General features: G+C 41.1%; 3 protein-coding genes across 12 annotated transcripts in view; all 3 read left to right on the forward strand.

The window, feature by feature from the left end:
- The window catches only part of LOC137873419 (rap1 GTPase-activating protein 1-like), a 43,454-nt gene extending 35,410 nt beyond the window's left edge, over positions 1–8,044 (forward strand). For 2 of the 10 annotated variants that reach the window (XM_068711650.1, XM_068711653.1), the window contains 13 exons: positions 638–793; positions 880–951; positions 1,080–1,166; positions 1,287–1,427; positions 2,859–2,990; positions 4,241–4,318; positions 5,354–5,463; positions 5,569–5,688; positions 5,873–6,008; positions 6,102–6,219; positions 7,295–7,374; positions 7,524–7,571; positions 7,862–8,044. In XM_068711650.1, the coding sequence (XP_068567751.1) occupies positions 638–793; positions 880–951; positions 1,080–1,166; positions 1,287–1,427; positions 2,859–2,990; positions 4,241–4,318; positions 5,354–5,463; positions 5,569–5,688; positions 5,873–6,008; positions 6,102–6,219; positions 7,295–7,374; positions 7,524–7,532 (1,239 nt within the window). In that variant the 3' untranslated portion in view covers positions 7,533–7,571; positions 7,862–8,044. Of the gene's footprint in view, positions 1–637; positions 794–879; positions 952–1,079; positions 1,167–1,286; positions 1,428–2,858; positions 2,991–4,240; positions 4,319–5,353; positions 5,464–5,565; positions 5,689–5,872; positions 6,009–6,101; positions 6,220–7,294; positions 7,375–7,523; positions 7,572–7,861 lie in introns of all 10 variants that reach the window. The other 8 variants (XM_068711649.1, XM_068711652.1, XM_068711651.1 and 5 more) reach the window with 7 other exon arrangements.
- A 3,453-nt stretch (positions 8,045–11,497) lies between these two features.
- aurkaip1 (aurora kinase A interacting protein 1) lies at positions 11,498–13,271 on the forward strand. The gene is made up of 4 exons (XM_068711624.1): positions 11,498–11,562; positions 12,024–12,123; positions 12,237–12,682; positions 12,959–13,271. The coding sequence occupies exons 2-4, from the start codon at positions 12,078–12,080 to the stop codon at positions 13,073–13,075; spliced, it is 609 nt and encodes a 202-aa protein (XP_068567725.1). The 5' UTR covers positions 11,498–11,562; positions 12,024–12,077; the 3' UTR covers positions 13,076–13,271.
- An 894-nt stretch (positions 13,272–14,165) lies between these two features.
- Positions 14,166–23,246, forward strand: LOC137873421 (matrix remodeling-associated protein 8-like). Its single transcript, XM_068711660.1, has 10 exons — positions 14,166–14,423; positions 18,543–18,569; positions 18,686–19,012; positions 19,115–19,216; positions 19,306–19,767; positions 22,380–22,538; positions 22,692–22,722; positions 22,820–22,899; positions 22,983–23,036; positions 23,138–23,246. The coding sequence occupies exons 1-10, from the start codon at positions 14,396–14,398 to the stop codon at positions 23,158–23,160; spliced, it is 1,293 nt and encodes a 430-aa protein (XP_068567761.1). The 5' UTR covers positions 14,166–14,395; the 3' UTR covers positions 23,161–23,246.
- The last annotated feature ends 3,591 nt before the right edge of the window (positions 23,247–26,837 follow it).

Raw genomic sequence — 26,837 nt, forward strand, 5'->3', positions numbered from 1 at the left:
TCAGTGATTTAAAGCACATTGCTCACCCGGCCGAAATCCTCCTCCTCCTCCTCCTCCTCCTCCTCATGTAATCACACAAGCTCTGATTAATGAGCACACACTCTCACACAAAGATGGCTGTCGTGGCTTGTCCAAACACAGATGAGCCGAGGTCTATCTATGCGTTCGGTCTCCCCAGCAGAAACGGGTGTTAGGCATCGGCTCCTTTTGAGACGATCGGCGCTCGTCCGTGCTGCGATCAGGAGAAACAGCACTTCCTGGTGGCGTTTTAAATAACTCACATGCATCCAGTTGTGAGATAGGGAGGAGGAAGAATGGCGAGAAAGCACTTCTTTTTTTGGTAATTCGTTTTAATGTCTATATACTTCAACTTGTGTTGTCACTAGTGTCAAAACATTCTTCTTTTAATGAGACTGCTTTATCAAGAATTAGTTAAAACGCCGACTAAAGTGTCCAAATTCAACTCCGATGAGCGTTAAATTTGACTTCATAATTTTGGCTTTCTGAAACTTTCTGCAGATAAAAGATAACATTCATGCATATGAATCAATGCTGGACATCAGCGTTCTCTCATCCGACAATCAACCTTTAATCCACCTGTAAATGAATACGTCATAATGTGGCTGGTTTGTTGCAGTTGCAGAGAAAGAGGCACATAGGTAACGACATCGTGGCCATCTTGTTCCAAGAGGAGAACACTCCCTTTGTGCCGGACATGATCGCCTCCAACTTTCTTCACGCATACGTTGTGGTCCAAGTGGTCAACCCCTGCTCTGACAATGTTCTCTACAAGGTGAATTATTTCCCCTCTCTATGGGCTGACTTTACCTCCTGTTGATTAAACACTTGATTAAACCTAATCTTGCTCTTAATTCTTAGGTGTCAGTGACAGCACGGGATGACGTACCTTTCTTTGGCCCCGCCCTCCCGAACCCCGCTGTCTTTAAAAAAGTAAGAGAAAGAACAACTTGAGAGCTGGACTACAAGCATCCCTAAGCCAGTGCACTTTCCTCCTCTTGGTCACGTAGCTACTGTAGCTTACAACATGACGTCTCGTCTCTTTGCCTTTCTATTTTCAGAGCCCTGAATTCCATGAATTCCTTTTCACTAAGCTCATCAATGCAGAGTACGCCTGCTACAAAGCTGAAAAATTTGCCAAATTAGAGGTAGGTTGTTGCAACGCATTAAAAACATTACTGGCATTCTTTAAAAAATATCCCTTGTTTCATTCCCCTCTTTGTGTGCCTGTGTGTGTGTGTATGTGTGTGTGTGTGTGTGTGTGTAAGGAGCGAACGAGGTCGGCCTTGTTGGAGACCCTTTATGAGGAGCTCCATGTGAACAGCCAGGCCATGATGGGTGTTGGAGGAGACGACGACAAACTGGAAAACGGCAGCGCAGGAGGAGGGGGCTTCTTTGAATCCTTCAAGGTAACTGGAGAGGCAGCAGCAGAGGCCGGGGCTTCGAACCGACAGCTTCACTTCATGAACATTTCAGCTTCTAACAAGAAAAGTCAATAAGCTAAAACATAATTATTTAAATTCTACATTTTAGTTTTCTAGCACTGAGATTTGAACACTGTTTTTTTTATGTCGACAGCAATTTTATGTCAAGCTTAAACTTCGCTCCGTTAAAGAATTAGGCTCACAGTTTTATTCACTTTTTTTTGCAGAGGGTTAGATGAGAAGATTGATACCACTCTCATGTGTGTGTGTGCGTGCTAAACATAAAGTGGTTAGCTTAGCTCACTAAAGGTGGAAACAGCTAGCCTAGCTCAGCTCAACTAATTATTGAGACAGGAGGATGGATTGTATGGATTAAATGAGATATACGGTGTTAATTAGCACGCATTATAGTGTCGTACGTGAATTTTCCACACCGCTAGGCTAGCTCATTCCCCCTCGTTTCCAGTCTTAATGCTAAGCTAAGAGAACCCTGCTGCTATAGTGGACACATTTGAGAGTGCTTTTGATCTTCTCATATAATTCTCTGCAAGCACGATTCCCATAATGTCTAACTATACCTTTTAAATGCCATTATAAGGTCATTGTTACTGCGCAGGAACAGTATAAAACTGACATCTACGGTTACAGTAACCGTTTTTTTGAATCAGCTGTCTGATGTTTCTTCTGCGGATATATATATAAAAGGGTGTCTTCTCTCTGGCAGTCTCTCGGGATTGCTCTTATCTATACGCAAGCTATGGGCTGTAAGGGTTTAATCAATCTTGCTTAATCTCTGTTAATTTGAATGAAGAGAAGCTCTGCTGCTCTGTCCTGCTGGAGCACACCACTCTCGGCTTCAAAGCGTTTCTTCCTCATGCCTCATTGATGTTTTGTGCCGCTGTGCTCTCCGCATGCTCCAGTCTTCAGTCTCTCTTATTTATATGATTCTGTCGTCTTTTGTTTGTCATAAATACAACGCAAATGGATAGATTTCCTTCACCATCAGATGCCTTTTTTTTGTTTTTTTGCCTTTTCACTCTGCTCCATGCCTGCAAAGAGGTGCTCTTCAAACCTCTCCTGGCTTGTGTTCAAACCTAGTGTGTGGTCAGACATCTGTGTGCCACTTGGTCCTTCTACTTCCCCTCTCTTCTCTTGCCACCTATCTTAATATAATGACTCATCTGAGCCCCCCCCCCCCCCCCTCTTGCGGGCATTAAAGCTTAGCAGTGTTCTCTGTCGCTTCCTTGTCTGTCAGGATTAGCGTCAGGCCGGCGCTCTCTGCCTGTAGTGGTCAGTGTTCAGAGACCGCCCCGGGGCTCCTCTCGGCCCGCAATGCCGTGCAGCGATGCTGAGGGGGCCACGGCGGTCAGCACCATCTGAATGTATCTCCTCCCTCCTCCTCGTCTCTCTCTGTAGCGGGTGATGCGCAGCAGGAGCCAGTCTATGGATGCCATGGGTCTTGCTTTCAAGAAGCCGCACACATTCTCCACTAGCTTCAGCAGCAGCTTTAACCACGACCCCGCAGAGAGCCCCAAATTCCCAGGGATAGTAAGTACAGCCCCACTCCTCCTGGTCTCGAGTGAGGCGAGTCTCGCTCCCTCCCTCCGCCTCCCTCCCCCCCCCCCCCCCCCCCCCCCAGCAGTTCTCTTAGAGTTCGTGCCCCTTCCTCCCTCACTTGCCTGCTGCACTGACTTCTCACAGAGAAGGGGCTCGAGTGGAGCATTTCATGGCCGGGTCTTAAACCTGGCTTCTCACACTGCAGCGGTTGCACATTGTCTGCCTGCACGAGATGGAGTGTCATAGACTTGAATGCTTCTAGGACACAAGGTGAATTTCTCCCCACCGGGGGTTAAAGCTGCTTCTAATTCGTAATGTCTTTTTACCCCACGCATCAGCATTGTTCATAACTTCTCACTTGAATTTCAATGAATGTGGATTGAGTACTGTTTATATGCATAATGTGTGTGTGTGTGTGTGTGTGTGTGTGTGTGAGTGAAAACCTTGTTTCTCCAAATGGCATCTTTTTTAAGCTTATATATTGGTTCAAAACATTGAGTGTTACACAATCATTTTCAACTAATAGAGGAGCTTTCCATCTTTCAGTTGAAAGTAAAACATTTCAATCGTAGTTACAAGGTCTTCACTTGACAGTGACCAGGTGTGGGGTTGCTTTGTCTGATACTGTATATTTTGGGGGGGGCTGTGGGAAGGTACTTTTAATGCAAATTCTCTGATTTGTATGGATTTAAGAATCATTATGAAACAGACATCTCTAGATCACATTGAAGATTACTTTCTCAAATAAAAAAAAACAAACTAACTAATAATTATTATTAACCAACATGCTACATTAAATGAATAAAACTCAATCTTGCTTTTTGTTGATAACTGTGCTTGCTGTGAAACCTAATGTGTAACATGCTCTATGTCCCCTTTTGCTGTTTTTTTTTGTGTTTGTTTTTTAAATCTCATCTTCATCCTCTTCCTTGCAGGCATATGGCTCACATAACTGACTCATCACTTCTCTCTCCCATCCAGCTGCCTGTGTTGCACCCATGGAGCCAAAATGTCCCTCTTTGTATTCTCCAGTTAACACATGCTTTGTATTTTGTTTATGACTGACTGCGTGTAATCTCATATATATATATTTGTTTATGTCTCATGTTTTCTCTCCCCCCTTTTACCCTCCTCTCTTCTTTTTTATCACCTGTCTTCCTCACATCTCTCTCTGTCTGTCTCTCTCTCTCTCTCTCTCTCTCTCTCTCTCTCTCTCTCTCTCCTCTTCCTGTATGGCTCAGTCATTGCTTGTCCCAGGCAAAAGTCCCAGTAAATATGGACGTCGAGGCAGTGCCATAGGGATAGGAACAGTAGAAGAGGTTCATGTCTAATTCTAACTACTTGTTTCTCCACTTTGCTACTTTTTTTTTCTTCCTGTCTGCATGGCTCCACTGCATCAAACACTTTCCTCTATACATTTCTGCATTTAACACAGTATGCATTAGTGTGTGTTACAGACAGGATACATTGAATAAACTGCATTATCTCAATCTGTGATAAAAAAAAAAAAAAAACTAAAGCAGAAAAGGATATTTTCCTCCACATTCTCACATAGATTGATTGTCAATTCCAATATTTGTGATTTTACATAGACTACAATCTAGATATTATTCATAGTAGTAAGAGATAAGCACTTCTGTCATATCGCTGTAGCACATAGACAGTAAAAGTCACATTTTAAGGGTCAACCTTTGACTCCCTACTGACTAATATTATTGATTTTCTTCTTTACTGCAATTCATGTTTCATGTCTTTTTATGACTACCCTGTATTACAATTCCAGTATGTTCAATTCTCTATTCGTTTAAAATTGATGGATATTAATGACTTAGTGACCCCCTAACGGAGAAATTATTTTGAAATATGAATCCTCCTTTTTGCTCTTTGAAGCCACATTGAGTTAAAAAAAAAAAAAGAAAGCTTTTCAAGTTCTTATTTTAAGAGCATTAAAAGGGAGATTGAAAGAACAAAGCAATCGCTGAGAAAGCATATTTAGTGGTACGCCCTGGAGCCTTTAAATCCATCTTTCATCTCCCGTCTTAGTGTGCCCTGCGCTGGCTGAAAGACTGGCACTGGGGCTTGACATTAAGCCGCTAAGTGCATATTTTAACTATTTTTTTTTTTTTTCCCGTCATAGTCACAACTCAAAGGGAGCAATGATACTGTTTAGCCTTTCATTTCCCCAAAATGATTACATTAAGATTTGAAATTTGAATAGTTACGTCAAAAATATTCATTCCCTCCCCTTAATAATAAATATATAAATTGATCAATTCTTAAGGTAAACTTGATGTTAATGAAACACATTAGTAACAGTACTTTGACTCTGACTGTCTTTCCTCTCTCCCTGGCAGTCATTGATAATCCCAGGGAAAAGCCCAACCAGGAAAAAGTCTGGTCCTTTCAGCTCCAGGCGAAGCAGTGCCATCGGGATAGAAAACATTCAAGAAGCCCATGAGAGGAGGTGAGAGAAGACTATTTTCTTTGTGTAGCCAGAAGCATTCATTGATTTTTTTTTACTCTCTATTTGCTGTGCCTGATCGTTTGTACCACATGTCTCACGTAGCAGTAGAGAAAGCTCCCCAATAATCCAAAAGACCCCTGACAGCGGCCACGTCTCTCAAGACCCCAAGTCCGACAACTCGTCCAATCAGAGCTCTCCGGAGGCGCTCACAACGGCCAAGAACAGGTGTGTGTATGTTACAGCCTCATCACATGGATCTATTGCTCGTGGGAATTCACACCTTGTGTCTTTCCGTACCCGTGTCACCGCTGGGCAATCCTCAGCTGTGGCAGCATGTTGAATGACTGTGTCCTATGCATAAGATAAAATCAGGTTTGGCTGTGCTGGAGAGTGATAACCCAAGGTGTAGTTCTTATCTCGGTGGCAGGGCCCCATCCATCCCCGAGGGTCACGACCTCTCCCGCTCCTCCTCCAACGCCAGCAGCTTCGCCAGTGTGGTGGAGGAGAATGAGACAGAGGCCACGGAGGACTATGACACAGCCATGGTGAGTGCTGTGTGTAAGGAAACAAGACAAGTGCGTATCGGTCATCGGTTCGTCTTCGGGTCTTATCGATACGTGTGCATGTTTTTGCTCCAGGAGAGTCTGTCGTCTGCCGGGACGCCGCACAAGCGAGACTCCCTCACCTACAGCACCTGGCTGGAGGACAGCATCAGCAGCACCAGTACCAGCACCACCAGTCGCGGCAGCTCCCCAGGTGAGGGAGGTGGGATGCTTGGAGAAGCAGCTCCAGAATATTTAAAATTCAAAACCACTTAAAACTCAAAAGATTCTCAAATTTGTAAAAGAAATTATGGCTAATTTTAAGTAATTAACTATGTGTATATATATATATATATATATATATATATATATATATATATATATATATATGTTGATTTTTTTTTATTTACATAAATACTTCACGATAAGGGGAGCAAACACATAATTAACATTGAGCATATTTAATGCATCCAATGACTCAATGATGATTTCATGCATGAGTTAATGCAGAATGCATTAGGAATTCCCGTAGCACACCGATGCAAAAAATAATTTAGCCATTATAAATGTGATTAGTTACCACAGAATGGATCATCCATGAATGAATGTCAGCTCACATGTCCAGGGTCCTCCTCATTATGGGATGGATGTGGTGGCATGCATCATAGAAAGACATAGAATAGAAATGTAATTTGATCCGTGTTCCCGTTGTTCAACCAACATGATTACATATTTTATGATGATTAATGATTGATTATAATGAAGACATGAATAGGCAGTGGCATTAATGTCTTTGAGAATGCACACACAGCAACTTAAAAAACGCGTCACGCGACTCTTTAACAGTACGTCATGCTTCGTTCTCCTTACCAAACAATTTGGAAAATCTTGCTTTCATCATGGTGTCTGAAGCTGTTTCCTTTGTATTAGTCCTTAGATCAGTCATGTGACATATACAGTAGAACAGCGTAGATACCAAGTATACCAAAAAGGCATTATCGACATCTTTTTTTTATATATATATACTTTTTTACAATATATATATATATATATATATATTTACTCTTAGTGGCTACAAAATGTTTAACAAGACAAATGCAAATGACCATAAATACGAAACATGTAACATTACAACCATCTTTTCAGAATATTCTTTTGCAAATATAATCAATACAAAGCAACGGATCCCCCCCCCCCCCCAGATGAGTTATTCACGGATAACTCATTTCAAAGTGGATCTTTGATGGACATGTCGGACTGGTTTAACATACTGTTGACCTATCACTCAGGGCCTGGAAAACCTGAACGAGGGAAAGGGACAGATGTGCGCATCAAACTGGAACGCCCACACGATCATCAGTCCTCATCGGTGAGTCCTCGACCCCACCCTGGAACAAACTGAGCTCCTACTTCACTGTTACCTGCTACCTTTGAATTACCTGTGTTGTTTTTAACTGTTTTTTATAGTGTGCTGTTGCTGATGTTTCGTGTTTGTCCTTTGCATATCTGTGTGTGCAGAACTGTTAGCCCCACCCACACGGTTGTATCCTGGATCTCCATCTTCAGGTTAGACTTTCCTCAGTACTCTCTCATAGTCTCAATCCACGTATTTAAACTATGGACAAATGGACCAGAGATACTGTGTAGACATCACAGCAAACCAAATAATGCTGCTTGTGCACTGTACATGTACTTGTAAATTCAGGTGTTTTCTATGTAATAATGTCATAATGCTTGTCAAGATTACTGAGAAATAAATCAAATCAAGACACATTGTTGTTGTTTTGACACATAACCAATTCTAGTCATTAATTCAGTTGTTGAGTGTTGACCAGACATCTCTTTTATCCCCAAAGCATTCCCAGAAATCACAATCCCTCTGGGAGGTGAGACGAGTGCATGGCGTTTGCCACCCATGACCAATGGTGAGAAGGACGAAGATGAGGAAGATGAGAAAGAAGAGGAAAAGCAGGTGGGGCTTGGCCGGTCTGCTGCCCAGTGAGGGCAAGAGTGCAGCATATCCAGAAACCTGGAGGACACTGGGGTGGGGGGGGGGGGGGGGGGGGGGGGGCTTTTGCACAGTATTGTTTCCTTCTACTCTTCTCTGTTGCCTAGCTGTATGTTGTTGTTGTTGTTGTTGTTGGTTTTATTACCACACCTTCTGTTTCAAAAGCGCACTTTTTTTTTTTTGTTAATCTACAAATGTAATCGTTTTATTTGTAAAATATATAACTTTGGTTTCGTTCGTCTTGTTGAAGCCCAGGTGTGCTGGATATACAGGGTAAAGACGGCGCCATTGAGCTCTTTGTAGAGATTTCCCGAGAAGGACGTTTGCTGCAACATACTGTCGAGAAGATAATTGCCTGGATGGTTCTACCAATACCACTCAATAAAGATATCTAATGTGTACATACATACAACATATTCTGCATCAAAGATGGCTATTTTCAAACAAAACCTCCGATGTACTATTGACCTGTTCAGTGCTGTTAAATGTGATGATATTGATTTGTGGGTAAAGTTGAAATATAAGGACCGTGTAGCTGCAGCAGAAACAATTGTGCTCTTTCCCACACGACCCAAATCTCCACAAGATTAGATTTCAAAGTTACAGTGAAGAGAGCAGTGTGTCGTATGAAATGGCCTTAAAACTTAAACACGCAATTTCTTTCCCCTCGGATTTATTTTACCTCATTTTTTTTTTTTTTTTTGACTCGCTTGTCCTGCATAATGGAATTGCAGTATTAGATTATTATAAAACTAATATATTCAGATGCATTTTTAAAGCACACTAGTTCCTTGTTAAATGGTGTTGCATTGCAGTTGTACTTCAGCACCGTCTGTATCGTCTCTGTTTGTGTATGGATGTATCCATCTATGACTGATCTAACTGCTTCGTCCGTCTTCTCTGTCGGTAAGGAGGCTCTACATTACGTTCTGAGTTTTTTCTTACTGATGTATGTTTTTATTTATTGATTTGGTTCCTGTTGAAGTGGCATTTACAGTGTATTTCTGTTCAACTGTACCTCTCTGGCGACATTCGGCATCATTTGCTTATTCTGTATGTGTTGCTTTGGAGTAAATTATAATGTTATCTGTAAAGCTCTCTCTATTTCAAGGGTCAGGTCTCTTTCAGTGCAGCACATTTGCAATGCATTTACAATAAATAGTGAATATTTATTTTGCTTTTAAAGTGAGAAAATAACTCAAAATACAACTACTGATTTTGTAAATAGATACTGTATTTAGTTAGGAGTAAATAGTATGTAATGTATAGGCCATTCATTTAAAATGGGATTGACCAATATCTTGAAATTACTGCCAAGTTATCGATACATTGTTGTTTTATTTCTCCCTTACTTTGCATATTATTTTGAGAAAAGAGTTTTGTAGAAGAGAACTATTTTAAAAGCTATTAAGACTGTTCTGTAAAAGGGAAATCTCACAGTACGTCCTGCTGATCATTTCAGTTGCCTTATCATCACAAACTGATGGTGTAAGTATAGATAGTAAAGCAAATTGCCAGCAGGATTTTCAATGAAATGAATGTTTTGTTGTTGTTGTTTTTATTGTAAATAAATTTCCGGAGAACTTTACGGTCTATTTTACAACTGTTCTTTTGCCCTGCGTCACGTCACGCAATAGAAACTCTGTATTCTGTGTTGTTGCTTTTTTAATTGCACACAAATACAACATTCAGAATGCCACATTGAGAAAATCCCTGCTGTGATGTGTCTACAAACTGTAGATGTTCCACTTCCCACCATCTTAATGAAAGCAAAGCGAGAAAGCCCCATGAATAAATGATTTGATGTGGCGACCCACAAGTATGTAAAACTAGAGCAATCTCAAAGTGGAGGCTTCCCTTCTTATACAACCGTGCGGCATGGAAGAGAAAAAAAATATTGGGTTTTAATAAGTCAAAAGGATATAAAACTGAGTTATGACTGCAATTGGCTTTCCAAAGGTATCGGTTCACAGAAAGATCAGGGAATGGATAATATGTTTGAAGCACTTCATAAATAGGGTTAGAAATGTGAAAACAACACAAATGGCAAAGAAAATGCTTTTCTTTTTTTTTTTTACACTGTCCTGAATACTCTATGCTTTATGCAAATAGGTGCTTGACGATGTGCAGAAACATTCATGCTAAGTAAAAAAGGTCAATCTACAAAGTGAAGGTCAGTTTGTATGCTCTGTGAGTGCGTGTGCTGTGAGAGCCCTGGGGCATGCTGGGTTGATGTTATCCTGGCAGATGTTTTAAATACAGTCCAAAAAAAAAAAAAAAACACAGCACATACTATGCATGCTAATATTACAGCCTACTGGTTATACTGGGATCACAGATGAACCTAATTTGGGGATTTTAGTGAATAAAATATGATATATATTCTCAAATCACGCGGTGACCGTGGCTAAGTGGAGAGCAGTGTTGCCTTTCAATCAGAGGGTTGGCAGTTCGATTCTCAGCTCCTGCTCTGCTAGTCTCACGTCAATGTGTCCTTGAGCAAAACACTTAACCCCAAAATGTCTCCCGTAGCTGCATCTATGGTGTGTAGACAGATATTGAATTGTAAGTCGCTTTTGATAAAAGCGTCTGCTAAATGACTCTAATGTAATATTTATTTTGTAGCGGGAGCTAGTCATCTATTCATGTCATACCTGTCATTTCCAAATTATTATTATTTTTTTTTTTGTATTTTGCATAAAACTGTTTATATTCCACACCCTCCTTTACTCATCTAGTGTTTATGCACGTCATCTGACTACATTGAGGCGAACCCCGCTTGCCACAAGTAGAATTTTTTCTGTTTCATGTATTTACTCTGGGCTGCAGGATTCCGTTTTTATTTTCAAATGTTTGCTGAGGTGAATACTGATGACATGTTTTTCTGCAGATGTTTATGCGAGAGGTATGTGGTCATTGTGATTAAAGACAACAGACAGCTCCATCCACCTCTGTAGTTCCTAAATTACTGGTTGCTCAGTTGCCACTTTCAGCTTAAAAGATGTTATAAAACAAACATTTTTTAAAGCTAATAAATTGTAGGCCCACAATAAGTCACAAAGTGAGTTTGTCTGGATTTGTATTTTTTGTTTAGTTGGCTCAAACATGTTTTTTAAAATGATTATTTATCCTCATGAGGACAGGTTAATTTGCACCCACCTAGGTTGTAAGTGACCTGCAGTGGAAATATTCATGTTGCTAATCACAGGTCCACACTGTATTATAATGTTTAAAAAAAGGCTGTAATTAGGTTGTATGTATCGTATTTCTAAGTACAAGTAAAATTCTTACTTATTTATTTATATGTGTGTTTTTCTTCTTCTTCCTTTGATTATTACTGTCATCATTATTATTACTATTATTATTATTATTATTATTATTATAAAGCCAAATTGGTTCTCATTCTCCCTCTCAGAAGATCCAACTGCTCCGGCGGAACCGTTGTTCGCGCTTGAGAAACAGGAAACGCATTCATTTTGTGTTGCTCAAGCCGGAAGTTGGCTTCTCGAGTCACATTGAAGACGAAAATCCCGGTCAAACGAATATCAGGTAGCGTAACACTGTTCACAAAATGTGTTAAATAACGGTCTTCATGTTGTCAGATAGCTGATGGCCGAAACATTCTTCGCTCTAATGTTTTTAGGGATAATATCGTGACTTTCACGTCCAAAGCGGATCGACATTGCTAGCTAGCATTAGCAACAAGCCCGAAGGGGGACACCGCCATCTAGAAAATAAGTTGAATTTCTGTCAGTTTGTTAATATTGATTGTTTTTACATTCTCTTAGTAACATTAGTGCATTTCATATTTTTTTTCTTGTAACGTTAGTTAAGGACATCAGTTATAACGTTGGTCGCTGACCCAGAGTTTGGACATGTTGACATATGTTACCTCAAGCTACTGACTTTTTTTGTTGTTGTGCTTTATTAATGAATGTCTTCACTACTAGTTTTAACGCTTTATGGAAGAGTTATGACCGACACTCTGTGCTTTTGCGCATCGCCCACAGGACCAGTGACCAGTCAAGTCATCCCTGATGACTTTATTTGGATGATAATTAACAATGTTTACTTCAAGGGTTGTCCCCCGTTTATTACGTAGAGCGACGTGTAAGTATGAACAAAAATCACATCTATTCATCCATTCAATTCATCTTAAACTATATTCCAGTTGAAGTATGTAACTCAAGATATAATAAATATGTTTTTTTCTTTATGACCAGGTGCACTTCAAGGCCATGGAGACATTTTGAATGGATGTGTACAACCGGCTCTTCCTGCTTCCTGCTCTTCGCTACGACAAAAACTGAGAAACTACTCAACGGCGGCGGACAACACGTCTCCTCCTCGATGGGTACAACTGGAGCCAGAACTGGACGAGGCTCTTGTGCCGCGTAAATTGGCAGTGAGTCCTCTGGAGAGCTGGCTCTCGCTGCGCTACTCTCTCCCTACCCTGCTGGAGGACGTAGGGCTGCTGGAAGAGAAGGTGCTGCCGCCCGTCTCTGTCCCCGTTTTGGAGGATGGAGAGGGTTCCGCGACGCCCATTAGTTGTAAGAATGTTCTGGAGATCCGACGGCGGAAGATGAACCGACATAAATACAAGAAACTGCTTAAACGGACTAAGTTCTTGAGGAGGAGGGTGCATGAAGGCAGGGGGAGAAAAAAGCAGGTGAGAGTTTCCTCTCTTTGGATATAAAAAAAAAAGGATTCTGTGACGCTGACTAGACAGATTATCTCTTAATGTTTAGCCAATTAATATCAGTGATAATTTGATAGCATTAACACAACTGGTAGTGTTTAACTGTATCCGTCTTAGTCAATGTATTTTATCATGATGTATGAAATACATTTTGACTGAACTTGAAACATGTTTATAATTGTTGTAAGACAATTTTCCGAAACCGCTGCCAAACCGCTGCCAACTGTGTGCGTTTGTCCCGTGCAGAAACGATTTGAGGAGGATCTGAAGAGGATTTGGACACGAGCTGGACTGAAGAAGGCACCGGAAGGATGGAGCGCACCTAAGATCTTCATTAAACAGCATGGAAACAAAAGAGACTGAGAAACGCTGAAACGCATCCCTCACACCGGATGGCTCTGCACACCACACAACACACACTGCAGTTAAAACAATCGGCCTACTCTCCGTTCTTCGCAGCTTAATCAAAGCATGTTTCAGTGATAAGGAGATATTACCCTGTGTACAATTTATTTTTAACAAAAGTGTACATAATCTAATAAAGATCATTCTCTCTCAAGCCAAAGACTTGGTGTGCTGTCACTTTCTGTTGGTTGTATTTTAGGCTGATAGTAGAATTAGACATTTTTCTTTTCTTACTATGGGTGGCAGCATTGTGCAAAATCTGAAAAAAAAAAAAAAAGGATTAACCTTGGAATTTCCTCTTTCAGTGGTGACTTAGTTTACTTTGAAAATCTTAACGGCACAACTAAATCAAAAACAAAAGCACACAAATCTGAATCAACTGTGTGACCATTGAAGAATATATCTGTAAAATAAAACCTTTTATAATAGCTATATATTGTCTCATGAAAGCGATTTGAAGTTAGCTCATGCATGCGATTTTGAAGGGCTTTAATTTTGAAATGCTACATCAGAACTTCCTGGTTCTCTTTGAGTGACACCTTTAGGTGGTCTGCTATCAACCATGATTTTGTAACTATAAACCGTTTCCTCTAAAATCTAGTCTGAAATTAGACAAATTGCCTAAACTATGAAGTGAAGTTACTTTGATTCAGAAACCAGCAATTCAAAGATCAAACATGGGGACATGAGGAAGGTTCCTTTATAATCCCTTCCTTATGTGGACGTTTTTCCCAAAGGGCTTGTTTACGATTTCTTCAACCATATAAGTTAACAAGTTCGATGTATAAAAAGCATTTGTTCTTTCATTCGAAAATAAAAGCCAGTTTCACCCTCTGTAAAAACATATTGTTTTGGTAGCTGTGTAGTATTCGTGTATTATAAGCTATGTTTATTTTTGAATAAACAATGTTACCATCTGTTTAGAATTGTTCTGGTGGCCAAGACGAGCCTTTCATCATTTGCAGGATTAAGTGATTCATTTTTTTTTTTTAACATTTGTCTAGTTTGTTGTTATGTTTCAGTTTTCTGCAAAACCTTTCAGCGTGTATTACAGTAACCTGCTACAACAAACGCTGTTCGCCCGGACTGCAGCACCGAAGTGTTGGATTTCATCGGCCGGCGGAGGCGGAGCGTGTGAATGCTCCAGACTGCGGGAACACAACAGAATACAGCTGAACTGCTGCTCGGTGAACTTGAAGCAAGTCTTGTGTTTCATCAACTTATGCGCACAGAACCTCCTGACAGGCTTCTACCTCCGCTGGCGGCACGGTGAAAACGATGCACCTCGACATGACTCTCCTTCCGAGTAAGTCCTTCACTTTTCTTTGCTTTTTAAAAGAGGCGAAATTACTTTGAGGAAAACTTTCTTTGTTCCTTAATTGGATCCAGGTTAGAAACACCCGCCGGGAACAAAAGCCGAAGGCTATTTATGTCTCACGTCTCCACCATTCTGCACAGTAAATACAGTCTTTTCAGTGTTCTTTCCTCTGATCGTCATTGCAATCTGTAAGATTGACCCAACAGCAATCTGCATTGTTAATATTCTAACTGTTGTTAGCTGCAGTACTATAGATTATTGTTAATGACTCCACTTACTTTTCTGTTATGTCCTCATTTGATTATGTATTGTTAAATCATTAACAATATCCGTGCTGCTCCTTTACAACTAGTTTTAGTGGCGTCTACAGATTTTAAGACCCAGAAACTTGTTTTGTTCCTTTTCTGTGTCATTTATTTATTTATATGGGCATCATAATACATATTTTATTATTTGTATTGGTACTTATCTGTTATTTGTATTGAAACCCGGCGTGCATCTATTTATGTATCTATTTATATATTTCCTGTTTGAGTGATGTTATTCAAGATGACAGGAATTCATTTTCTTTGCCTTTTATTTTGAAATATTCTAAGATCTGAAAATAAAATGCGTGGAGCTTTATGGACCCTGAAAGTGAAACGGCGCATTTACAGAAGCGCCGCATGGCTTTGACTCACCTCGGGCCTGTTGACGGTGTGCAGCCTATGTGGGATTGTTTTTTTGTGGCTTCAGCCCAATGTGTTTCTAGTTAGACTGCGGTCTGAGTCAAAGAGTCAGCACAATCCTGCAGCCAGTCATTATATGTGTCAGTAAATGAGTGTTTCACCGCGAGTGGGCTTTTTTGGAGTCCGGGCGACGTGGAGGAGGAGGAGGGGGATTACCGCGCCAACCCGGTTTATGATGGGCTCTGTCTTAATTACCGGCCACGCGAGGCATGGAAAAGATTGGGATTGCTGTTTTGAACAAAGTGATCTTATAAACATGTAGCTACTCATTCAAGGCAGGGAATAACAAGGTCACAGTAAGGTAACATGGTTGTGTTCTCCAGTAGACAATCCCTCGACTTTGTTCAGCAGAAACGAGTTTTCAAGTAAAAACGTGCCCACACACTGAGATGATCAGACGTACAACATAATACAATTATAGTGCATGTACAATTTTAAGGTACTGAGAACTTTATTTGAGTACATCCATTTTCTGCTACTTTACATTTTTTTACTCCACTGTACTTACTCCATAACTTAAATGACTTGTTACTTTGCAGGTTCAGATTAATACGTAATATAATCAAAAGTAAATATTGATGTGTTATTAAAGATGAGGCTTTATTAATCCCATGGTGAAACACATGTAGCTACACAGAAGTATATGTAGTAAAACAAATGAGCAGCACCCTATATTAAAGTGATGCAATGCATTAATCATGTATTTAATTATAATTCAGCAATAGAAACAAGTCATTCTGCATAACTAAGTATGTTTTGATGCAAACGTCTTTGCACTCTTACTGTAGTATAATTGTGAATGGACTTTTACTGTCAGTATTTTTACACTATATTGTAATGCTACTTTTACCCAACAGAATATCTGAGTACTTCTTCTGCTACTATACATCTATACTATGTATAGATAGTATACATAGTAAGTATAGATACCATACACCTGATCCTGCACAGATGTGGTCCCAGCCATCAGTTACAAGATACATGTATACATTTATATACTCAGTAAAGTTATGCATCACATACATCGATATAGAAAGCACATTCAACAGGCTATAACTCACAAGGAAAAGGTATATGATGGTATATAATTATGACAACTAGCTCAATAGAAAGTACTTGGAATCATTCAAATTTGTAGCTCATGTGAAAATCAATATGACTAAATGTACAAATCTGGCATTTTAATGAGTCAACCCACAGGAGAGTGGATGACTCCAGGCATCTGGATGTGTCGTTGCATGTTTAGCTGAGTCTGCAGCTGGACTCATCTGTTTGATTTATTGTCAACGAGTGACTGGGCTGTGAGTAAACCCTCCCGCCCACAACACCCATGTATCGCATGGATTGTGCTGAGTATACACATGCTTTATGTCTGAGTCGAAACCTTTTTTCTTGTTTAACCTTAGGGGTGACTTTCCGTTAAGTGATTCCATGCATGTGATTCCCGGGGTTACAAATGACAACGGTGATTTGGACGATTGTTCGGTAAATGCCTGTTATTATAGCTGGCTACTCAATTGCACATTGTTAAGTCTTGAGCGTTAAAAAGCAGCCTCGCGAGTCATGAGCCTGTGTGTGTGTGTGTGTGTGTGTGTGTGTGTGTGTGTGTGTGTGTGTGTGTGTGTGTGTGTGGAGGAGAGAAAATTACAGGGGTGGGGACACTTTGTTACCTTCTGCAGGAAAGTTTAAAGCCTTCAGAAGAAGAAAAAAAAAAAAATGAAGTTTTCCAGCATGATGTCTTCTCTCTCTGTGCTAAATTTATTCTGCTCCAGCCTGAACTGTTATTATATACCGGTGCAAATCACTGCAGCACTCCTAGTGAAGTAGTATCTGGAGGTGGTGAAATGAAAACACTCTTCACATGTGTGCTGCCTGTGATCACAAATGAAGTGATTCAACCGCATGTGCAGCCATGACCCCCTCGATGGAGAAGGATCTTTCAGGTCTTGCAACCTGTATCAAAGTGATTTGGAGTTGGTCAAATCGAATCACCCTCACAAAAACAGGTGTACTGTGTTTTTTTTTTTTTTGCTTTGGTTTTTTTTTTTAATCAAAGGCCACATGGAGAACTTTGCTCTTATAACGAAAGAGGGGCACTGACTCAAAATATGAATCTTCCATTTTCCATGTAAATGGCCTGAATGTCTTGAAAATGGCACTTGAGTAAAAGTACCAAGAATTATTAGCTAATTGTAGGCTACTGGAAGTATCCAAAGTTACATTATTCATAATTCACCTGTGAGTGTTCAATTTAATGCCAAATACATTTTTAATAGAGTGAATATATGTACGTGTAAGCAACATTTTACTGTGGTGGAGCTCATTTAACAACTTCCTATCATTATACTTTTATGTAGAATGCTCTGAATCAATGCATTTTATTTTATAAACCCATCATGGTAAGTCAAGCCTTAATCTGTAAAACAACTATAACTGTTAAACAAATAAATAAGTATATGACCCTCTGCATTAGAAGTAAAAAGTCGGTTATTTCTATACGTTAGAGAATTATTTTCTTAATCTCTTTCATCATAAATCTAACGGTTTTATAGTTTGTTGCCTGTAATACGCTGCCACTTGTATCTTGTGTTTTGAATGTGCTGATTAATCATGGCGTTTTTTTTTTTCTTCTCCAAAATCAGCATTATCTGTGCATTGAAAATAGCCCACTATGACGTACTGAGTGTATCCACACAAAGCACCTCGCTGACGGCTCTGCAGCTCCAGCCTCTGTGGTTCATGGCACACATTACCGGCGCAGTAAAAATATACAGGTGTTTGGTGCGACTGAAGTCGGCTGAATAGCAGCCCGGTTCTTCATCCCCTCGGGATCACGGCCTTGCAGCAAGCCAGCGGCAGCCAGGATGAATAGAGGCTCTGTGTGCTTTGGCCGCATGCGTCTCCGCCGGCCCTTCAGTAAACAGACGAGGAAATAGCACTGTGGGAAAAAAATGCATAGAAATAGCAAATGCGCTGTAGGAAAATGTCCTATCTCTGGAGTGAAAAAGCGCAAACGGCAAATATATATTTCCAGAGAATATTGTTGACATCTTGTATATTTTTTTTTTTTGTTTCTGTGTGGAACTTTTCTGTTTTTTTTTTTTTAAAAACCTTGCCTCTTACTGTGTTTCTTCACTTTCCCTCTGTTATTGTAAACAGTCCTCTCACTGAACCCGCAGCTGTTCCAAAGCTGAAGTCTTTCAATGTTGAGTCAGTCCAGGCCAAACCGAAAACTCTCAAACGACATTTTGTCTTATTAATATTTCTCAGGACTTAACAAGTGAACATGCTGATATCTGTGATACCTCAGTGAGAATTAATGAAGTGCTTCAGTAGAATACAACTCCAGTCGCTCATGTTTGTTTTTCTTCTGTTTCAGTTGTTGCTATGCTCTTCATGCCAGGAGGTAAGACATTTGTGTTTCCCCATGCGCTGCCTTAATGTATTTCTCATGCATCTCATTCGGCCATCGCCGCATTGATCTCCTGAAACCAATGTGTTTGGTTCTTCTTTTTGTCTCAGCATGGGGTCAGAGCGGCAGCAGCGGCAGCAGCAGCAGCAGCACGCTTGGCTTGGTGGTGGAGGCCAAGAACATCACCCTCCCTGCAGGGTCTAAGGCCGTTCTGCCCTGCCACAGCCCCCGCATGGTGTGGACCCAGGACAGGCTGAAGGACCGCCAGAGGGTGGTGCACTGGGACTTGGTGCGCAGCAGCCCAGAGTATTCCGTGGAGCGAGTCCTCGACATGTCCCCTGGAGCCCGTCAGAGGGTCTACAATGGCTTCAACAAGGGCCGCATTTCAGTCCCAGTCTCTGCTTTCGATGACGGCAACTTCTCCCTTGTCATCGACAGTGAGACTCCCCCACCGGCACCACTAGCACCACCAACATTGCACTCTTCCATCTCCAATTTAATGTAACGGTTGCTTGTTTGCTCATTTTTTTTTTTTGCAGATGTTGTCACAACCGACAAAGGAGTTTATACTTGTAATCTGCACCATCACTACTGCCAGATTCACCAGTCCATTCAAATCCAACTCAATGTCACTAAATCAGGTAGCTCCTAGTCATCCACCCGAATGCTATCCCATGAGTCAAGACGCAGGAAACGGATAGTAATGTAATTCACGCTCATGTGTTTCCAGCTCGAAAAGAGAAACGTTACTGGGACGGAGAGAGGACCGTGTTCGTGGTCTTGTTGGGCAAGTCGGTGGTGTTGCCCTGCGTGAACCGGCGCTCCCTGTGGAGAGAGGGTCTCCAGGAGGATCAGCAGCAAGTGGCCCACTGGGACTTCCAGCCTCCCGGCGTGCGTCCCGACAGGGCCGGCCGCCTGGTGGACCTCTATGCCTCCGGAGAGCGCCGGGATTATGGGCCGCTCTTTGGACAGAGCAAGATGAGCGTGGAGGAGGACGCTTTCACTTTGGGAGACTTCTCACTGTCCATTTCTAACTTGAAGCCCGTTGATAAAGGCCTGTACTCCTGCCACCTGCATCACCATTACTGCGGTCTGCACGAGAGACGCATCTTCAGGCTCACTGTGGGACCTCCGCTGCCATCCGCCCCCACTACAGCACCCAGGGTTTTCCAGAATGATGTGCTAGTGCGAAGTAAGTCACTCCGAATTAAAAGCAACAAAGAGACATCACTTGAACTTTGTTTTTTTCCAGATGATAGCAGCGGTAAATGTTTTTCCCCTTATGGCTTCTCGGCTGAATTGTGCACAGAGTGACGACACAGCTTCTTGGCTTTTTGTTATAATTATAGGCATAGCTGGTCAGTTAAATCAGTTCCTCTTCTCCTCTGCCGATTCCCTCCTCAGACCTCTCTGTTTTTGTGTTTGAGCTGAAGAGGGAGGGAGGAGGTAGAAGGAATGTAGACGCTAGTGGATCCAGAAAGACAGATATCTTTCTGCTAGTTGTTGACTGTATGAATTCGACATTGCACATTGAAAAGTGAGTTTTCCCGGAGTGAACTATATGCCGCTCTGGCTTGAGGAGCTGTCTACAGTAAACAGCTTTAAATTGGCTGCGACGGAAGCGGTCTCATTTTCCTCGCTGACTTTTTTTTCTCTCTCTCTCTCCTACTTTTACAGCTTTTTCATTTACAGCTAGAGACATTTTTTTAACTGTGCTGAGCAGAGGAGTAGGCTCCAACAGCCAATCATTTTTTTTTTTGGGAGTGGATGGTCATATCTCGTGTTTTTTCCCTCCATTTGACCTCATTTTCCAAAAGTCCCAACCACAAGCCCAGGCTGGTTACACTGTATCTCGAGTTTTGTTTATTCCTTCTCCCGGTCCTGCTGATGTGTATCAGCCTCTGCTTGAGGAATTACCGAGCAGTTAAAGGACGTCTTACACATCTGTTCAACATTTGGGCCAGCTGTGACATGAAAGAGCAAAGTAAAGGGAGGGGATGTAGGTATGTGTTACACTATAGAGCCGCCCACCACAGCATTAGCCCCATAAGTACTGTATGTTGAAGAAATGCACACGTGGATAGATGACATCCTGCCTTGCGCCCTCTGAGTAAACCTCATCTAAGAATTCACTTCTTCTTCATGCTCCGCTGATCTTGTCTGTCAGATAAAAAAGCAAGTTGTTTGTGCTCACGCAGGCGCCAGCAATCGTCTGAAATTGCAGATTTCACTAATGCTGCTAATTCTTCGCGGCAAACATTGTTTTTCCGTGTAATCGTAAGGAGAGGGGGCGAGCTGTGTGCGAGCCGTTCATCAGACGTCTCTATTTGAGAATGAAGATGCTTTCCTTCAGTCCACCGAGTTGCAAATGAAGCATGTCCCACAGGGACACGAGCACAGGGTGACCCCCTCTCTGTGCGGCGCATGTGAAGTAGCCTGTGAACACGCTCACACTTGTCAGATCTGTCAAGAAAAAAATGGAAATGGGCTGCTGTTGGGACACGGCTGCGGCTCCGGTTGTGACACACGAGCTCTAGAGACGATGACCTCCGCAGTTTCATCCATAATAGGTAGATTAAACAATGACAGGTGATCATTGCCAACTAAGCTCCCATTTAGGAGCTGGGTGATTAAGTCAGAATAAGCTTCTTTTTTTTTCTTTTTTTTTCCCCCTCCATGATTGGCTGCTTTTGGATGCATGATCAGAGGCGGGACGTCGCATGTTTTCCTCATTAGTCCCTCAGTGGCGCCTTGTTTTACTAGAGTCCAACTTATCTGCTTTAATGAGAGACCAGAGAGGAATTCTATACTCAAGAGAAAAATCCAAGGGGAAAATATTTTTCATGATCCATATTTTTTTTCTTCTTTTTTTCTATGATCTGGCTTCTGTGACCAAGGCTGCATTTGAATTCAGGATAGAAATTTAAAAGATTACAGTAACTATTTATTTTTTTACTCTTCAACTGCTCTATACACATGCATTGAAGATTATTGTGCAAAAGAATCTGCAGCACCGTACACTAATACTGCATATTACTGTCGATAACGGACAGATGTTGTTATGATCTTGCCTCTCCAAAGCCAGCATACATTTGTCCTTCTTGTCGTTTTTTTTTTTTTTATAATTATTGCCTACAAAGTGTACACAAACAGCCGTGCTCGCTGTGAGACTGGGAGCTGCCTGCAGTGTTGTCAGATATGTACACTGTGACTGTATTTCACTCTACTGAAAGTGTCACGGATTTATTTTCCGTGCACGCAGAAACTACACTTCTGGGTTTGTGAGAAGACGCGAAAAAAAGGCTTAAATGGAAAACTAATACAGACATGCAAACAGACCACATTACAGAATCTGTCTCTCTCTCTCCTCACACTTCTCCCCCTCTTTTCTGGTCAGCATGTGTTTTTCTGAGGCGCAAAATGAAAAAAAACAAAAAAAACACAGCTGCATGACATCAGGTCTGGAAGTCATTACCACAGAACAGACGTTTAACTCCTGCTCTCCCTCTCTGGCTTTTGGAAACGAATACAAAGAAGAAACCTCGGGGGGAATACGACTTTTGTTGAATGTATATAAATACTTTCCAGTTTGATCCGTTTATTGCCATAATGTTAATCCAATATAACAATCCAATATTTCCACAGTTAGAATATGACGATAAATCCTCTAAAATACATCCTGTTGTTAATTTGTAAGTACGTTGAGTTCTCTTGATGTTTACGATGTGGAATATTTACAACATATACTACAAGCTGTGTTTATTATAGAACATTTTTTCGCTTTCATCCACGTTCTGCCTTCAGGGACTGAAGAGGTGGAGGGACCACGTGTGGTGAACGTCATCCTCCCCGAGCATCGGGGTTATTTCGTGCAGCATTTGGGCTACTTCCTGGCAACTTTCTTGCTGCTGGCGTTCATCGTCGTCGCTGTGATTGTGCTGACTCGGCGGCGCAAAAAGCGAGGTACTGTGTGTGTCGTTCTCTCAGCTTTTATCTGACAACAAGCTTATTTTATAATTATGAAATGCATATTCATAGAGAGCACTTTTTTTTTTTTGGGGATACTTTGTGTGTTGAGATTGCGTGTTATATCTTTTTTTTTCTTTTAATTTTCAGGTCTGGAGTATGACCTGCGTCGACCTAATCAGTAAGACATTACTATAAGTTCAATTATGAGGCGTTTCTTTCCTTTAAGTTGAATTGAATTGTAAGCAGAGCAATGCTTTTTCTTTTTTTCTGTGCAGGGGACATGTGATCGGTGGAGGGGAAATGTCATTAGACTGCACAGAGCTGAGGACCTGTAACCAAGAACCTATGAATTCAGGTACAGTCAGCCTCCTCCACGCATGTGCAGTAAACACACATCAATTACTTTCTCATAACCTGTATGCGTACGGCAATCCACAGAACACAAAAACAACCTACTGAAAGAGAGCGATATGGCCAAAGACTGCAATAAGGGTGAGCAGACATTGTGCAGAGTTGTATATCAGTAAATAAACATCCTTACAGAAACATCATGTTTTATTAATACGGTGTCTGTCTCCCGTCCGCTCACTCAGACTTTGTGAAGCTGTGGAAGTGAGAACAATATTCCTGAGATGCTGCTGGCAGGTCCAGGGCAATCACCGGAAGAGTAAAGGACTGCGAAGAGAAGGGGGGGGGGGGGGGGGGGGGGGGAGGAAACCCAGGAGAGGACAGGAGGAATGCTCCCTCTGCTGTAACTCTAACACACTAAGCTTTTTCACTCAAAGCCACCACATGCCATTGTTTTTAATATAACTTTGCATTTTCACCAGCTCTTATACCAATACGGTTAAAACATATATTTGATCCTTATTCTTTGCATTCATTGAATAGTTTATGTTGAATATTAGGCTCTTTTTTTTTTATCATAATTTGTTTTTATTTTACAAAGTTGCATGCTGTTTATTAAAGTATGTGTTATGTGTACTTTGCATGCATACAGAGTTGTAAGCTCGCAGCTTTTTTTTGAGATTTGATCAGTTTCTTTTTTGCACAAATTCTGCTGTACTGTAATATGTAATATATATATATATATATGTGTATAAGGATTTGCATCATGTTTCAAAGGTAACATTTGTGTAGGTAGACAGTTGGTAGTTTCAGACAGTGTTCGGAAACAAGTGCCACACATTTCTAGCTGCATAATAAGACTTTTTCAAAACTCAACTGTGGTGATTATGTATTTCAGAAATGCGGACTGCCAGACTTAATTTCATTTCCAAATAATAGTTGTGTTCCTAAATGGTTCCTTGGGAACGTATCAAGTGAAAAAATAGTGAAATTGTACGATCACGGACTAAAGGCCCAGTCTACCAAAGCTCAGGTAAAAACAATCTTTTAACCATTTATTTGGTTCTAATGGGCCGTGCAGCAGACCTACTTGTTTTGCACCAAGCATGCATAAAGTACCCAGGCTTTGTAAAACACTGACTTTTCATTACTAAACCAGCTGATACAGGCATACGATCTGTTAAAGGTGTGCGGCTGTAGCTCGATGAGGTTTTGTTGCAGGAAGAAGAGTGTCTACTATCTCAGTAATGCTAAACCACAAAACTGTAATCCTAACTCTCTCTGATGATGGTCTCTTTCAAGACAAGATTTCTTCTATTAAAGATTAGCAACAGTGGCCACAGACTCGTCACTGTTTGTCATTAACCAACATATGTGGTGTTTGGATGAGTCGGGAACCGTGATGTGAATTTATAATGCGTCAGTATCCTCTGATGTCTTGAGGAGAGAATGAGAGAAGCAACATTTGAGGTAAGTCATTCACCATTGTTTTGCATTGCAGAGAGAGGAGTGAGACACTGCAGACTTGTGCTGCAGGTAAATAACATCCTGTTGTTCATGTGACATCGTAACCAGCTGTGCAGTACAAAGTGTCCACCTAGTCTCACCCTTGGGTGACAAGTCACACAGAGTGATAATTAAGCAGTTACAATCGTGATCAATGTCTAATTATTGTAGCTGTCGTTTGTAATTATTGCTATTGACATATCTGATATTTAATAGGCCTATTTACTGGAGCGTAATTAGCCCATGCAATCATGATGTAATCATTCTGCCCCTTTCTGCTTTACCGCCAAATCTCCCAAAATGATACTACTGTATTATTCTAAATCGTATAAAAAATATGATTTTTGAAATGATTTTTCATTATTTTATAGGATTTTAATTATTTTATCATCGTTTCTATTCGTTGGGTTATAACGACTAATCAGATATTTGTCAGTTATGTCAAAAAAAAAAAATAGGTCGTCATGTATCTCAAACTATGTATATTTTTTATTAGAATACATAGATTTTTTTTTAAATATTTTTAATTGTATTGAACTCGATTCAATTAATATGACATTGAGTTTAATTGCTACCACTTAGCAACAGTAATTTCCCACTGCTATACCGGAGTTCGCAGTAATCATTTTAAAAAAAGGCTCCATGAAGCCAGTCTTCCTCCTCTTTGTTCCCAAGTCATGCCTGTACAGTACGAGCGAGAGCGTGTTGTGTAAAAACGGGCGTGTGGGCCTGCGCACAGCCCGGACACGCCGCTAGATGACAGCACTGTCTAACCAATTAGCTTGTGAAAAAAAATAGCAATATTCCCAACTCCATATCGCAAGGATGTGGACTGTCCCTTCCTGTTTTAGTGCCGAGAGAGCCACCGTACCGACTCGCACTGGAGCAGGAATACAGGCACTCATAACGCGATTATGTCGGGATTTTCACTGTGTTTGTCCAACACACGGAGCGGTTTTTCCCGTCGTGGCGTGTACAGGTTTATGTTTTAGGGAATGCTGTTATGTTATTCTCCGGGTAGCTGGTAACATAGCAGGCCTGTTTATTGCGCTGCCAACCCTTGTTCCTTTCCTGTGTCAATGATTGTCCTCCCCTCACTCTCATGGCGGAGACTAAAATAATATATCACATAGACGAGGAGGAGACCCCTTATCTGGTCAAACTGTCCGTTTCTCCGGAGAAAGTCACCTTAGCGGATTTTAAAAATGTCCTCAACAACCGACCCGTCAATAGCTACAAATTCTTCTTCAAATCGATGGACCAGGATTTTGGGTAGGTGGCCACCATTATTATTATTAGCCCCGTTCGTCTGGCTCACTTGCTATTTATTATGTGCACGCGCGCGTATGTATGTGTGTGTGTGTGTGTGTGTGTGTGTGTGTGTGTGTATGTATAAATGTATCAAAAAAGCGTATTACGCGCCTCGATAGGCAACACCAGACGGTGTAACATTGTTACATGTGTGCAAACTACAGTGCCATGTCTGTTTCCGTGCTCCTGGCACCTGCTCATTATGACTACCCTGTGCGCAGTGGAGGAGACAACACGAGTGTTTGAAGTGATACCAGATCTGTCCAGAGCCCTAATGACGCAGCCCTGCGTGCATTACACAGAGCCAGACCCCCTGCTCCCCATTATCAATGTCAACATATTAACCCCGTATTAGTGTCAATACGGTAACAATGTATATGTGGGGAGCAGTGTTGACAAAGCCACCACATGTTCAAGTCCTCAGGTTTCACATTGGTTTTTTTGGGGGGGGGGGTTTTGTCTGGTTATTGTGGTTTTCAGTACAGGAAAATATGACCATTTAAAGATGTATATTTTATTCACATCCGCTTATGATAGCCCAGGAAGTTGTCTTTCCATACACACAAACACACACACACACACACACACACACACACACACACACACACACACACAATGGACCAGCAGTTGAATCTGAAGGGAATACGGCCACTGCTAGCCACTGATTGTGACTGTAAGATATGCAATCATGGAACCACCTTTTGCGTTTTATCGCCCCCAGACGAGGGGGATCTATCAAACGATGCTACATCCTCATAACCTTGTTTTTCTAATATCATAAGCAGTGTTATTACAGTGATGTGTGTTTGTTTTTCCTGACGAATACATGTAGTTTTAAATACTTCAAAGTGAATATTCTATATCTGTTTGGTCATATCCGTACGCAGCATTGTAATGTACTGTCGTCAGGATCGAGAGAAATTAATTGAACCCATGATTGCTGTGTGTTGTAGCATTAGTTATGGAACAAAATCGAATATTTCAGAACCCATTACACGTCATGCAAATTAATTATTTTTTTAAGCAAATGAATGAAGTAGATTAAGTCGAATTTGTCTTTACTGTAACTCATTTTCTTATTTTTTCCATGGTGAATTATACACCAGAAAGCCACAGGAGCTACTTCCT

Source organism: Cebidichthys violaceus, unplaced genomic scaffold, assembly GCF_023349555.1.
Source record: "Cebidichthys violaceus isolate CVI_PGR_0920_01 unplaced genomic scaffold, fCebVio1.0.p SCAF_165, whole genome shotgun sequence".
Classification (NCBI taxonomy): Eukaryota; Metazoa; Chordata; class Actinopteri; order Perciformes; family Stichaeidae; genus Cebidichthys; species Cebidichthys violaceus.